This window comes from Rhodamnia argentea, chromosome 3 (genome assembly GCF_020921035.1).
Source record: "Rhodamnia argentea isolate NSW1041297 chromosome 3, ASM2092103v1, whole genome shotgun sequence".
NCBI lineage: Eukaryota > Viridiplantae > Streptophyta > Magnoliopsida > Myrtales > Myrtaceae > Rhodamnia > Rhodamnia argentea.
In genome coordinates this window covers 26,203,614-26,218,833 of record NC_063152.1, presented here as the reverse complement: position 1 = coordinate 26,218,833, position 15,220 = coordinate 26,203,614, and the positions used below count along the sequence as shown (strand labels likewise).

Genomic DNA, 15,220 nt, shown 5'->3' with positions numbered 1-15,220 from the left:
GGGGCACGGCAACATTCGCACCGTAGAGATCACTAAGGATGATCTGATCGACTGGCTTCCCCAACCGGACGAGGTCGCCCGTCACTATGTAGAGAGTAGACTGGGGAAGCTCATTTTGTTGCTGGATATTAAGGTCCGTATCGGGATGATTCGGGCTCTCGCTTACTGCTGGGTTCCTCGGACCGCCACATTTCTGCTTGGTAAGCACGAGCTCACCCCTACCTTGGAAGAGTATAGCGTGCTCATTGGTAAGTCCATCGATTCCGAGCTCATTAGTCCATACCTAAATGAGGATGCCTCCGGGCTTTTAGCTGATTTCTTAAAAGTTGAATTACTGATCGTTCAAAGGGTTCCGAAAGGAAATTACGGGCATTGTTCTTTTACTTTTCTCATCGATTGTTTCAACAAAGCCCGATCCCCGCAAAAGGGTAAAATCTTTTTATTGGCATTTTTTGGATTGATCGTTTTTCCTCATCACAAGAATTCTATCAATCCTCACATGGCTCATTTTGTTCAACTAGTTTGCGAGGGAAGAAATTTTGTGAATGCTATTTTAGCTGAAACTGTTATTTCCTTGAACAAGTATCGACGGGGCAAGGATAAGGTCTTGCGAGCCCCTGCCGAGCTTTTACAAGTATAGTTTTTGTCTCATATCAAAGAATGTCAAAACCTTGTGTTAACAGACACACCGAGAAATTTTGCCCCGGCATTGGTCATCTTCAAAGAAAAACAAAGTAAATGCCCGGATTATCACTTTTCCGAATGGCTTAAACTCGTGAGGAATCCTTCCGCCAAGTCTCTCCAATGGCACGCTAGCTGGTTCCAATGTAAGGAGGCTCATCTCACCTCTGGCCGATCCGGACCGGTCCCTCTCTTGGGTTTTACTGGAGCAGCTGAGTATTATCTGCCCCGAGTCATCCGACCGTTCGGGTGCATTCAGAAGATGCCTCCGCCTCCGCCATCCGATCAGATCCAACTGAACTTTGAGAACCTTATCTCGGAGCATGAAGAAACGGTCGTTACCGCTCACTACCTATAGGCTGCTTCTTAGCCGACCAAACTTTCTTTCCCGAGGAAACCGCTGGAGCCCGCTGAGGAGGCCTATCGATCCACCAAGGAGTACCGACTGAAGCACTCCATCCCCGAGGAATGGCGTCCAAAGCTCCCAAGTATTACTCCATCCCGATCCCTCAACTACGAGCTTAGGCGTTTGCTGGCCGAAGCTGATGAAGAGATTGCCATGGCGAAGAAAGTCATCAAGTGGTTGAAGGCACAAGCTGGTCCTCAAGTCAAGAGATCCAGGAATGGAGCCGGGCCCTCGAAGTGATAGACATTTGTTGAGTCATATCGTCGTGTTTTTTTTTTTTTTCCTAGGCCTCATGTTGGGAGTTTTCGTCGAATTTTAGGGATCTCATATCTTATTACACTTTCTGATTACTAAAACAGTTCTGTTTTCATTCTGACCTCGCTGTCTTGTATGAATTTTTATGTCCCTTTCATGTTGGATTTAATTTCCTCACTTCAAACGAAAAATGCTCGTAAGATCTTGATCCATCGTCTCAAAAAATTTCATGGTAATCCAGTGTGTTTTCTATTTATTATGGAATTAATGGCCGGGGTCGAGCAGGCTGGAATTTGACATGTTCCCAGACTACAGATTCATTTTGCAATTTGTTACTAGAAAACGTGCCGTATTGATAAATTGCCAAACATGAAAGTTGTAGATCTATGTTTCAACTAATAGCCTAAAAAATTTTAGAATTAAATTCACAATATAAGGGGGTACTTCGTTCTTTTAAATATAGGCGGACAGGACAGTTTTCTGAACATGATTTTTTGGAAAGACACATTAAACTGATTTGATCCGCTCATTTCTAGTCTGATCGCCCTACATGAAAGTTGTTCATCAGCCTCTCGACTACAAGCTCATAAATTTTCATACCATTTTGACCATATTATGATTTTTCACGGATTGTTTGCCGAAATCCGACGAAACTGGAATTTCCTGGTCAGGGTCGCGAGCCAAGTTTGAGTGGCGTTCACAAGTCTAGATTAGCCATGGATCGACTCGACGTCTCTCACAACATTGTACTCATCACTTGATCGTCCCTTTAAGGTAATTTAACACGGATCCTCCGCATATTACTCGATCGGTCACAAAGAGGATGGCCGACATCAACGCCGTCGTCAATGCCGCCCTGGATGAGAAACTTACCTCCCCGACCGAACGCTTTGAAGGGATGATGTCCCAAAAGATGGAGGAAATGATAGCTGCCTTTACCGCTAAGCTTCAGCCACCTAATTTTGGCCTACTACCGGGCCTTTCCATTCCTCCGGGAGATAACACCGGCAAAACCCTGGAAGCTGCTCCTTACCAGACAATGCCGTTGGAAGACGTGATCATTACTGGCACGAGCTCGGGTTCACCACCCCCGATCCCAGTTCCCCAAGCCAATTCTGTAGCTATGGGAATGAATGATGAGACGGCCAAACTATTAGCTCAGATGGAGCAGAGGATCTGAGAAGTAGAAGGCACCCATAACATTCCCCAGGTTGATTTCTCTGTCTTCTCGAAAGTCGGTGTGCCTGAGAAGTTTAAAATGCCGGACTTCGAAAAGTACGACGGCACTTCCAACCCAGTGCAACATGTTCAGATGTACCAAGCCGGGATGAGCAAGTATGCGGCTAACGGCCCTCTGATGATTCAGACCTTCCAAGCCGATCTGAAAGATGCAGCTATGAGATGGTACACGGACTATGAAATCTACAGCATGGAGAACTCGGAGAAGGCGGCTAATGCTTTTGTTAAGCATTTTAGTTTCAACTTGGATGTTCTCATTTCTAGGGAAGATCTAGAACAGGCAGAGATGAAGAAAGGCGAGACGATTAAACAAGACGCCACTAGGTGGAGGAATGTGGCATCTCGGCTGAAGTCGGTACTCCCTGAGCGAGAGCTCATGAAATTGTTTGTCTCCACTTTACCTCAAACGATGCATTCACGAATCCTTGGATCTGCTGCGATGTCGTTCGGTCACCTCATTGCGATGGGCGAGGAGATTGAGAGCGGCATGAAGAAAGGTTGGTACGGAGATGTTGCCACCAGTACCAAGAGATTCACGGCAAAGAAAGACAAAGAGCCTGTCTCACGAGTTAACATGACCTATGCCCAAAAACCTATGGCCCATGTGCCGGTCGTGCAGATCCCTAACCAGCAGCGGGGCAACTTTAGTGCACAACGGCAAAAAGGAAATTTACGTCATCCTCGGCAATTTACTCCTCTACACGGGACCCCGTCACAGGTACTTACGGTTTTACGTAAGAAAGGGCTTCTGACTTCCGAACCTCTACGACTTGGTAACACGAACTCACCAAGGTATGACCCGTCAAAGAAGTGTGACTACCATTGTGGTGAGCCTGGACATGATGCAGATGGCTGTTATGTGTTGAAACACCGTATTCAAGACTTGTTCGATTCCAAAGCATTTTCATTGCAAGACAATAGTCAGCCAAATACCAAGAATAATCCTTTGCCGGATCACTCGGGCAAGGTTAATGCTGTCTTTAGTTACGAAGGCGGACGAAGAGGTGTTTTTAAGATTCGGGTGGTTGACATTTTCAATGCTCTGGTTAGAGCAGGCTATTATCAAGTTGGAGAAATAGTATCGTTCGGCCAGCTGGAAGAAAAAATCTCAACTCTTATAGAGAACAGGTTGATAGTCCGGGCGAATCAGGCTGAGGTAGTAGCTACTGTATATCAGATTGTAATTGACTGGGATCAAGAATTTGCTGCTTTGGCTCTGCCTCAATCTGAATCTTCTCCGAAGGTTAAAGCAAGAGAAGCTGACGTGGCTAGTCTAATTAAGAGTGATCCGGAGTTAGCTGATATGCCCGCCTTGAAGGACGCAATAGATGATGAACTCGGAATTGTTATACCCGAGACTCTAGTGATTACTTCCCCCCAACCTTTTCCTTATAAAGATGGCAAGGCGGTTCCTTGGTCCTATGACCTTGCTCCGATAACAAGGTCCGGACGTGCTTATAATGATGATCAACTTGCCAAGCGGGTGGCTGAAAAGGATGCAAAGGAATTTTTGGCTGTGATCAAGACAAGTAAGTACAACATTGTTGATCGATTCTGAAAGTTGCCGGCTCGGGTCTCTCTACTTGAGCTCTTACAGTCATCCGAAAAACATCGGGATTCCCTGATGAAGGTGTTGGGCCAAATTCATGTACCCGAAAACATCGATCGGGATAGGTTGGAGAATTTTGTTGGGGCCATCCTTCTAAAAGATCGGGTCGCATTTGCTGACGATGAGATCCCCGCCGAAGGACGAGGCCACAACAAAGCCTTACACATAACGATCAAGCACAAACAGACTTATGTGGCTCGGGTACTCATTGATAATGGGTCAGCATTGAATATTTGTCCCCTAGCTACACCGAACCGCCCGGGAGTTGACTTGGCCAGGATGCGGGCTGCCAAAACCTCGCTTAGATCTTTTGACGGTATGAAAAAGAACGTTATGGGGCAAATTAATCTCGAAATCCAGATTGGGCCCTCTATGTTCGATGTCTTGTTCCAAGTGCTAGACATTCCATCTGCATTCAACCTCTTGCTAGGACGTCCGTGGATTCACAATGCGGGTGCTGTTCCATCAAGTCTTCATCAGAAGATCAAGTTCGTGGTCGAGCGGAAGTTAGTGATTGTCCATGGCGAGGAAGATCATCGAATCTTCAACGAAACGGCTATCCCCTACATCGAGCCGGCTCATAATGAAGAAGATTCTTACCATGCTTTTGAGCTAGTGCGGACCATTCATGTGTCGCCGGAAAGTCCCATACCCGTTCCTGAAATATCAACTACCTCTCTTATGGTAGCTAAGGTAATGATCGGCAATTGTTTTGAGCCTGGCAGCGGTTTGGGTCGGCATGGCCAAGGGATCCGTAACCCAATTGAACTTAGAAGCCAGTCCCATACAGCTGGTTTGGGGTTCCAAGGACGTGACCGTCCTAGACATGGTAAGCGACGTGCGATGGGTCGCGGTAAGCTGGAATGTAGTCCTTTGCCACCACCTTTGTACACCACCTTTCGATCAGCTGGAGTAGTCGGCGGTTACAATGAGATAGCTCAATTTGAAGATGACCTAGGGATTGTCTTCCCTAACTCACCGAAGGGCCAAGATGCTGTGGTTGAGTCGATGGACCTAGACCACGATGAAGCCGATGATGGAGTCCCTAATTCAAGTGGAACTTGTCCGTCCTTAATTAAAAATTATTCCTCAATGGTCGTCAAGTTACATTGAATTAAAAAAAAATCAGAACTCTATGGCACGAGCATGGAATTTTTGGCACGTAGGCAATCCGTTTGATCGGACGTTTTAATGTGGGTGGAGGACTAATCTTTTTCGCTACATTGGTTGACTAGAAATTACCCATTGGGTGTTCGATCATGGCTTTGTGTTATTGATAGGAATTTGTGATTGTTCGATATTATCTCCTGGTGTGAATAAAGATTCGACTAAATTGAAATTTTATCCGATTTGGCTAAGTTAGATAATTTTTTACTCATGGATACATTTTTTTGAGCTAGTCGTTATCTTTAACACATGCGGAACGATTTGAATGTTATCTTATCTTATCTCTGGTGAATTTTCTGAACACATTTGATTAGAGATAAGGTTTGGTTGGATTAAATCTCTATCTTTTTTTTATGAGGATTATCTAAAATTAAATTTTCAAATCTCAAAGATAATTTCTTAAATTAAAAATAGATTGAGTTTTTGGATGAGGAAAGGTGGATCCCCAATCTCACAATTTCGGCCACCCCTCCAAATTTTTGAAATTTCAATATCAATTGACTCATTTTTATTTTATTTATGTCATGTTGTTTGTTTGCTTTTGTTTGTTATAAAATTTGCACAATTTTAAACAAACATGTCCATAATATATGCTCCCCTTTGTGCCTAGACCCGTCGGAAAAATAAATCACACGCCTTAGCCACGATCTCGTGGAATGGGATGGTGATTTAGTATAGAAATTCGTGTTCTGCCCTTTGGCAAAAGGGATGTTTTTCTATACGCGTATCCGCATACTGGCTCGAATCCTCGAGGATGTAGCGGATAAAATCTTGCTCTGGCCCGCATCTTTGGGAATGAGAGGATTTTCGAAAAATCGGAAATTGAAGGTATATTATGGGCATTTTTGTTTATTTTTGTTCAGATTTTTGAATGCTTTTGAATGTTTTCTTTTATTGTCGAAAATACCAAAAAGTCATCTTCCGGGCGCATAATATATGATCTCATATTACACTTTTTTTTCAAAAAATTAATCATCAAATTCACATCGATTAATCAAAAAGGGATTTTTCATGAAATTGGTACCGAAAGGGCATTAATTTTTTCAATTAATGTAACCAAGTCCCCGAACCCATTTTTTCTCATTGCGCAGAAATAAAATAGTTCTCTCTCTATTTTATTAAGGTTTCTAACCAACCTTCCGTAAATGATTAGTGGCGGCTCCAATTGAATATCTTTTCATGAATAAACCTAAGTTACGATTCGGTAGGACTTGGGAGGGTCCGAATTAGGTTAGTTGATTCAATTGACCCGATAATCCGTTAGCCTAATTTTAGGTCGCGACACATGTCTTTCCTCTTTTTGCGTGAGATGGTCTCATCTTTGATCCTCCAGAGCACTTCAACCTTCACATTCTCTTTTCTTGCGGGTCTTCTGAATATCAATTTTGCCTACTCCAATGTGGCCGAACTCCAGTTGCTTCGTGGAATCTGGAGGACTTCACATCAAACCAAGCTCGCTGGATTGTTTCGATCTTGGTGCTCTTGTTGAGTGGACAGAATTATTGGAGAGAGAAGACATCCACACGTGAACCTCCCTTTTTCTCAATCTCACCTCTTTATTCTCGTTTGTTTTTTTAGCCGTGTATTCAATGGAATGGCATCCTCCAACCCTAAGCCATAAAGCTCTATTTATAGGCAATAAGCGACCCTAATTTTAATCAAGGTAGAATTCATTTCTAATTGTTGGATTTAAAAATTCTGATCATAAAGAGTCATAATCCATTAAAACACTTCAATATTTGGTCCACAAGGATAATGAGATGGGCTGGCCGAGGTTTAGTCTCTTGCGGGCTTAACTGCGCAATTCCGAGCTCAAAATGGGCTTTAATTAATTAAAGGCCTCATATAATTAAATCATCAAAAACGGATTGAATTGAATTTAAGGATAAGTCCAGACCCACATTTGAATTTGGCACACCCAACTTCATGTCCTAGTCGAAATTCTCGGACTAACAATCGCTTGTTCAAATTAAACTCAATTGCTCCACTTCCGGTCTGAATGCAATGATATGCATGATTGACAGAAAATAAATATGCAATACCCGAGAACTTTATATTTGGTGAGAACTATGACTAGTTCTCATTTTATGAAATAACGAATAATTTTCTAAATATCAAAATTTAGGTGTCAACAGTTGTTGTGAAAAATATAGCGACAACGGAGAACTTTGCGAACATGATGACTAAGCTTGTTCCTTTGGCGAAGCTCAAACTCTACTTGAGCACTAATGACGTCTGTAGAGAATAATCGCTCATTAGGGTGATGGGAGAGTTAACATGGACGATGATCATTATTGACTTGGTTATAAACATTAAGCTAAGGTGGGGAATTCTTAAATTTATGTCTCAAATTTAAATCTTTTACAGATATAAATCGGTTTGTTAAGGAAAAAGATAATCTCGTGAATATCGAAGATTGATTACGTTTGACCGAGTTGACCTAGTGGACTCCTGTTTACTGTACGGGGCTTTCTTCAGCCGAATAAAAGAAATAAAAGGGCAAAAGCCTTCTGCCACTTCAAGATAGAAAAAGGGTGCACACTTATTTTATTATATATTTATATGCACAGTCAAACATTGAGAAGAAGGTGTGGCTCTGCTTTTTTTTCTCATCATACAAAGAAAGCTTGTGGGCCCCAGGAGTAATTAGTGGAAAGAAGATGAAAGTAAAAAGCAAGCGTTTTGTCCTCTGTTTTTCTTCAAGTCTGACCGCAGCCGCATTGTAACAAGAAAAGAGCCGCGAGCGAAGGAGAGAAGAAACGGACGCGACGATCTGGTATTTTTCTTTTCGGTCGCACGGGCACGGGCACAATGATTTTGTGCGTGAGTTTTTCTATATCCAATTAAATTATTTATTGTAAACACTTTAGATTTGGATATAATTTAAGTGCAAGAAATACGAGCGTGTTGAGCGATTGTAATTCTGATTCTCGGATTATAGTGGATTTTTCTTACCTGCTCTCTCCGTGGATATAGGTACCGATATTCCGATCGAATTACGTAATTTCTGGAGTCCTTTATCGTTCCTCGTTATTTTTCTGTGCTTTCGCATTGATTTAATTTGCAAGATCTTGATTTGTTTCCGTGCGTTAATATTACAATAAAAAAAGATGAATAATTTAAGAGGATGTAGCCTTCCCTAACTATGAAAATGAGATAATCAATCGTCACAATTTCCACAAAATTGCATCAATGCATGGAGCTGCTTCTAAGTTCGAAGAATTGCAAAGGAAAGCATGGTATTGAGGCATTGCCAAATTAGTACGAAGAAAACCACATTAGTTTTCCGATGTTTCCGAAGAACGTGCGATGATTAATGTTAGAGATAATCTCTGCAAGATGATCTGCAGTCATAGGAAACAAAGTACAAGAATATAAATATCACAAGATCAACTTTTGATCAGCAAGAATTTATAAGGCACCAGCTATTATCAGTCTTCATGCATTTGAATCAATAGGAGCCCACTCTTTGGGGCTCTGTTTGTTTAATAAGAAATGAATGATTTGCATAATATTTTCTTTAAAATGATGGTTTAATTTGCTTGAATAATTAGCAAATAAAAAATATTCTCGTTATGGATAACAATTTATGTCTCAATATTTTGGGGACGATAGTAAATAATTTTTGTTTATTCGTTCATTTTTTTTAGCAATATATGCTATTATCTTTAAGAAAAAAAATTTCAAATGATTTACTTTTCGCGAGATAAAGGGAGCCTAAGTGACTAGCTCTCCAACTTTTGGCTCTAAAAAACAACCCAAAACACACTCCATATTTACATTTTCTCCATCAGGCTTGTCGCGCGAAGATTGTACCACTAGCTGAACCGCGAAAGGACTCATGGTACTGTGAACATCTGAATTTGTACCTTTCTTTTTAAGACGCCTTTCTTCACTATCCTTCCACCATTAATTAATGCTAAGATAAGCATTCAAACGAAGGCATTGAATGTTCAACATCCCATAATCTATTAATATACTTCCCACGATCATCGAATTCCAGGCAAGCTCTCGGATACGTCTAGTTGAAAGCGATCCCGCAACAGGGTCAACACAAATTGAACAGCTTGGCTGATCGTCTCTCCAATAGACCTAGCAAACAACACATGAAATAAGGGACATTTAAGTATGTGTAACCACGACTCTATTATGGTGGGGAAATTGTCAAAAAAGATTTAAATCTATTATAGGATGATCAATTTAGTTCTAAACATTTCAATTTTGTCAATTTAGTTGCAAACCTTTTGATGATTTGCTAATTTAGTACTAAACCTTTTAACGATTGGTCAATGTAGTCCTTTCGATGAATTATCTAAATAATAGGTTTAGGACAAAATTAGAAAATCGAAGAAATGTTTAGGGTTAAATTGACACAATTAAAAAGCTGAGATCTAAATTGGCATGATTGAAAAGTTTATGACTAAATTGACATTTAGGATTTTTTGGACAATTATCCACTACTTTTGTTGTCAGATCTTGTGAAAGAAAGTAATAAGGCATATGTTGAAGTAAGTTTGTACCGGTCATTTGGATGGAAGAATCCAAGAAGCAAGTCAACCGGCAATCCCAGTATCTTCAACTGAAGTTCGTCACCAATACGCGCCGCCCAATATGAATAGAAGGGTCCCTGAGACCCGTCTCCTTGGGGTTGCTCTAGGTAGAAAATGGGCACGATTAAGTGTCTTATTTCTGTGAACTCGAGCATCCTTGCGAGCAAGCCAATGCTCCACCTGCTGGAAGCGTAATTTCGTGAGAGGACAAGAATGTAGATTGGAGACCCTGATATCGCCATGCGAAGCTCTGAGCGATACTCCCTACGTGCACGAACACTAATATCATGTGGGTAAACAGAAACTCCGGCCTCCCTAAGGCTGATGAACAGGCGACCAGGGAAGCCACAACGAGTATCTTTGCCTCTGTAGCTCAAGAATACATTGTAACGGACAAACCGAGGACCTGTCTGTATCGTTGGCCAGAAGTATACCAGGACAGTTAGGACAACTCTCTTTGCTAGTTCTTCTTCGCGCCTGTCAAAACACCACAATTCGTGACAAGGATGTCAAATTAGGGTATAGGATCAAGATAGAATGACATGAAAAGAAAAGAAAATAAGTGAAATAACCACCGGAGAAGAGAATGGAAGGACACTTTCGTTTATTTGAACAAGAAGATTGCATTAACATTGTACTTGGCAGGGGTGATTAGAAAGGAAAAGAAGAAATTCAAATGCCTACAAGAGAATAGAAGAGAAAAAAGAATAGAGGGGTTAGATTATAATGTTGTTTGGATGCTAGTTAGAGAAAGAAATGAATTATAACGAATTATGTCTAGAAGTCACTACTTAGTCTCTTTAAATTTCTCTATATATGTTTGTTAGGATTCGGCGTACATCTACAATGAAATAGAGTGTAAAAGCGAAAGAGAGAAATCGAAATACAGCATTTATTCTAATTCACCCTTAAACTAAGGCTACATCTAGTAGAGGATTTCACCCTTAAACTAGGGCTAAATCGGGATTCTCGTGCTTTACTATCAATGGGAGTATGAATCACACCTTAACACTATTGACATAAACAAAATACACATAAATGCCCTCAGTGGCCACCATTCCCACATGAAAATGGAGTGGTGCGGAGTTTGAAACTCCGTTGCTCCAGACAGAGAGGGTTTATGGGTTATAAGGTTTCCCCAGGAAAAATACACATAAACTACAGGAAAAATCTTCGTTCTTTATCTTGCCAACCAAACATAAATGAGGAAAGAAAGTAAATCAGTTTTAGGTGGAGATGAGGTTTTTACCTGTCAGCGACCCTCCATGCAGGTAGCCCACTCACCTCTTCAAGTGCGCTCTGCAATCCCCCGTTTGCATAACCGCGAGCGATTTGGAAACTCGCTGTCAGGTTTCGAATGTCCGAGCGCTGCACTCGGTCGAAAATGGGCCACACCATCTGTTCTGCTCTTCTCCTACCCTCCATCATCTGGACGAGCTCCTCTAGGCACCGTTCACTGGATGTGTAGTCCTCCGAGAGGATCGGGATGCAGATCTGGGACTGCTGGATGGCCACCTGCCTTTCGTCAGGCCCATGCACAGTGAGGTCGTACTGTTGGAGGCGGGCATGGAGGCGTCTGGGGAAGGACTGGCGAGCGGAGTTGGGGTCTCCCGGAAAGCTCAAAAGTACGTGACCCGTGGAGCCCTCCGAAATACTTGAACGAAGATAACTGCGATTCAGCGCATCGTCTATTGGAGCACCGTCCATTGGTTCCTTCTAAACACTCAACGACTCTGCTCCCTCTCTCCTCTCTCTCTTTACAGCGGCCGGCCACTTTGGTCCTCGACACCGCGTCAACGCGGAGATCCAAGACCAACTTGCAAGGTGGCTTCTCGGCTGCTATATAATAATCAAAAGACAGAAGAAAGTTTCAGACGGAGGGAAAATTACTTTGTGATTTCTGTTGATAAGTGGGAGATAATTAAAATTTGCGGTCCAAATATGTAAATGTAAGAGTTTTCCTAACTTGGCCTACCTTAATTGATATTGTAATTTACCATTTTACAGGATTGGTATAATAAGATAAGACATAAGGATTCTTAACCAGTCTAATATGAGCTTAGCTTGTGCGGGTAGAGTTGAACTCGGCTCGTGGTCAGAAGGCCCAACTAAAAACTCTATAAACTCTATAATGTCTTATTATACTTGATATTTGTGGGAGAATTATGTGAACTTGGTTTTGACATTCATTTCTGTTCAAATGATTGTCAAGTACAACATCCGTAGAGGGGACAATAATTGGAATAGACTGTAAAGTGGAACGTTTGTTTGATCATGTTTCCTTACAACTTCTGAACTCTTTCGCTGGTTGTGCTGCTATAGTATCATCTAAAACTTGGCATTCTCACTTGGGTTGTGCTTTTTCTCTAAATTAAGTACTCCCTTTGCTTTAATTTGCTCTGATACCATGTTAAGAAATATGCAAATTAGAATTGAGAGTATTTTGTATACTTCAATGTACATAATGAAGAATACACGAGCCTATTTATAGGGTTTAGATGATGATTATCTAAATTAACAGAATGTTATAATATAAATTTCAATGAATTAGGAAATATCCAGAATCTATCATATATCCTAAATATTTCTAACAACTATGTTATTAAATCAATAAATTATAGTAGGACAACAAGCGAGCGAATAATTTTGCTGGCTATCTCTACGACTAATTTTGGATATGGCCGGTGACAACCGGTAAACTACCTCATCAATTTGTTTTGGTCATCTTTGATGACGAAAGGTTTGGCTTATCTCTATAAAATAAAGTGGGGGTAAACTAGGACAAGCCCACCATGACCATTCCCGCTTACAGTAACAAGCATTATTCTTACTGGTTGTCCTTGGCCAAACCAAAGTAAAATCAACATCCAATGAACCTTCCTGTCGCGATCCTCTCGCGAGCGAGGGCTAATGGGTCGCACTTCCAGCCCGGTCGCGTGTTGGACCTTCATACGCAGGCCCCTCCCGTGGCCCATTACCCAAATCGCAATGGAGAATAACGTGATAGACTTTCAGTGTAGTCTAGTGACATGTGCTATGTGTGCATGCCAATGAGTCGCTACTAATTATTTTGTGAAAGGTACAATTGGAAACCCTATCAAATAGTTGGGAGCTTCTATTTGATTCTCGAGAACCGAGAAAAATGGGATCGGGGACTTAGTTACGCCAATTATCTTAATTGACGCCCTTTCGGTACCTAAGTTGACTAAATTTTCTAACCTCGGGATTTCATGCGGATGAGTTGGGGTGCGAATCCTAAATCTAGGAGTTCATGCGGATGGGGAATAGCTACCCCAGCAAACACAATAAAAAATATAAAGTGTGCAAATCAAGGAACCCATAACGTGCGGATAAATCGCATCAAATTAGCATGGTATTCTTAGTATAGCCCTATCGATTTATGGAAGGGACATCCGAAGCATAGGAAGAGGTCGGGAGTAATTCAGAAGTGATTCGCCCATGAGGGAGGCAAAATTGTAATTTTAATAAAATATGGGGAAGCGAATGAGATGTGAAAGTCCCAGACAGAAAGATGGGCCACCCACCTGACCCAAACCTAATTCCGAGCAATTTCCATGACTCATTAGAATATCAAAGGCAATTTACCCTTTGAGGGGTAAAATCGTCATTTTAAGAAAAGACGAGACTCGAAAACCCAAACAGAAGGATTAGTCACATAACCCGACCCAAATCCTAATTTTGACATTTTCGCAAATCTCGAAAATTTTTGGGAACGATTTACTCTCGAAGGGTATAATCGTCATTTTAGGAATATCGGAAGGAGAAATCTTAAAAATAGAATTGGCCGGTTGACCGTGGCCATTCCTCAATTTTTGGGAATTTCTGAAATTTTCTAGGAAGTTTTCCACGAACTTTTCCTTTTTTTTTTTTTATTTTGAAATTTATACCACACATATTCATATGCAGAACTCACACAAACCACAAGCGGGAAGCTCGATCTTCCGATCTTGGGGTATGAACAGAAAATAAATTGCTGAAAGTAAATTTACAAACCACTAGCAACACGCTCGGCCTTCCCGATTCAGGGGTATGGGGTATGAACAAAAAGCAAATTGCTGAAAGTAAATTTACAAACCACTAGCAACACGCTCGGCCTTCCCGATTACGGGGTATGGGGTATGAACAGAAAGCAAATTGCTGAAAGTAAATTTACAAACCACCAGCAACACGCTCGGCCTTCCCGATCCGGGGTATGAACCGAAAGTAGATTGCTGAAAGTAAATTTACAAACCACCAACAAGAGGCTTGGCCTTCCTAATTCCGGGATATCAACGTAAAGTAGATTGCTGAAAGTAAATTTACAAACCACCAGCAAGAGGCTCGGCCTTCCCGATTCCGGGATAAACAAAAAAAGTATATTGCTGCAAGTAAATTTACAAACCACTAGCGGAAGGCTCAACCTTCCCGATACTGGGATATAAACAAAAAGTAGATTGCTGAGAGTAAATTTACAAACCACCGGTAGGAGGCTCGGCCTTCCCGATCTTGGGATATGAGCAGAAAATAAATTGCGGAAAGTAAATAAAAATATCAAATATTGGCTTTAAACACCACAGACGGTAAAACCCGTCAATTGTGGGTCTTATAAGAAAAAATATATAACACCATGGTTGGTGGGTTGTCATCGTCCAGCTGTCTGCGGATGTCAAATGCGGACCCTTCCTAAGGGTCCACTAATGACTACCCCTTGGAACTCGCAGAGCATTTTTCCTTTTTTAAGTCAAAAAATCTGCACATGCACAAGCTGAAATTTTGGCCCAAAACTAGCATTTTTCGAAGCCCGATTCACTAGAGACCACTTCCAATTGATCTATCACACATAATAGCAATGTTAGATCCTCAAATGACATGAAAATGGAGAGTGATTACCTACGAATCAAGGCTGAACAGTGGCTAGACAGCAGCTCGAAAATTGACGGACGATAGGCTGAAACGGATAGCGGGAGGGACAACTTCAGAGGCTTGGACGGGAAGCTCTAAACATCATATCTACGTACCGTTAGTGGCTAGTGATAGATCATCGAATGTTGAATGTCGTGGTACCTAGCACGAGTTGATCGGAACACAGATGGTGACGCAAGATAAATTGATGTGAAACTGCTCCAGGCTGCCGACGGGATTGAAACTCCGGATAATAACCTCTCTATCTCATGAAAATTCTCTCAAGAACTCTCCAATTTTTTTTTACCCAAAGACAAAAAAAAAAACTCCCTTCTCTCAAGAACCCTCCCTCTTTTATAATCAAATTTCTCCACCCTCCCTTCTTCATCTACCATTTTCATCTACCATTTT

At 41.5% G+C, this 15,220-nt stretch overlaps 2 protein-coding genes across 2 annotated transcripts; one reads left to right on the top strand and one right to left on the bottom strand.

Moving 5' to 3' along the window:
* Window positions 1–2,600: 2,600 nt before the first annotated feature.
* LOC125314155 lies at window positions 2,601–4,139 on the top strand. Its single transcript, XM_048275643.1, has one exon. The coding sequence runs from the start codon at window positions 2,601–2,603 to the stop codon at window positions 4,137–4,139; it is 1,539 nt and encodes a 512-aa protein (XP_048131600.1).
* Window positions 4,140–9,346: 5,207 nt separating this feature from the next.
* LOC115727077 lies at window positions 9,347–11,614 on the bottom strand. Its single transcript, XM_030657231.1, has 3 exons — window positions 11,157–11,614; window positions 9,878–10,384; window positions 9,347–9,449 (listed from the first exon to the last, which is right to left on the bottom strand). The coding sequence occupies exons 1-3, from the start codon at window positions 11,612–11,614 to the stop codon at window positions 9,347–9,349; spliced, it is 1,068 nt and encodes a 355-aa protein (XP_030513091.1).
* Between the last annotated feature and the right edge of the window lie 3,606 nt (window positions 11,615–15,220).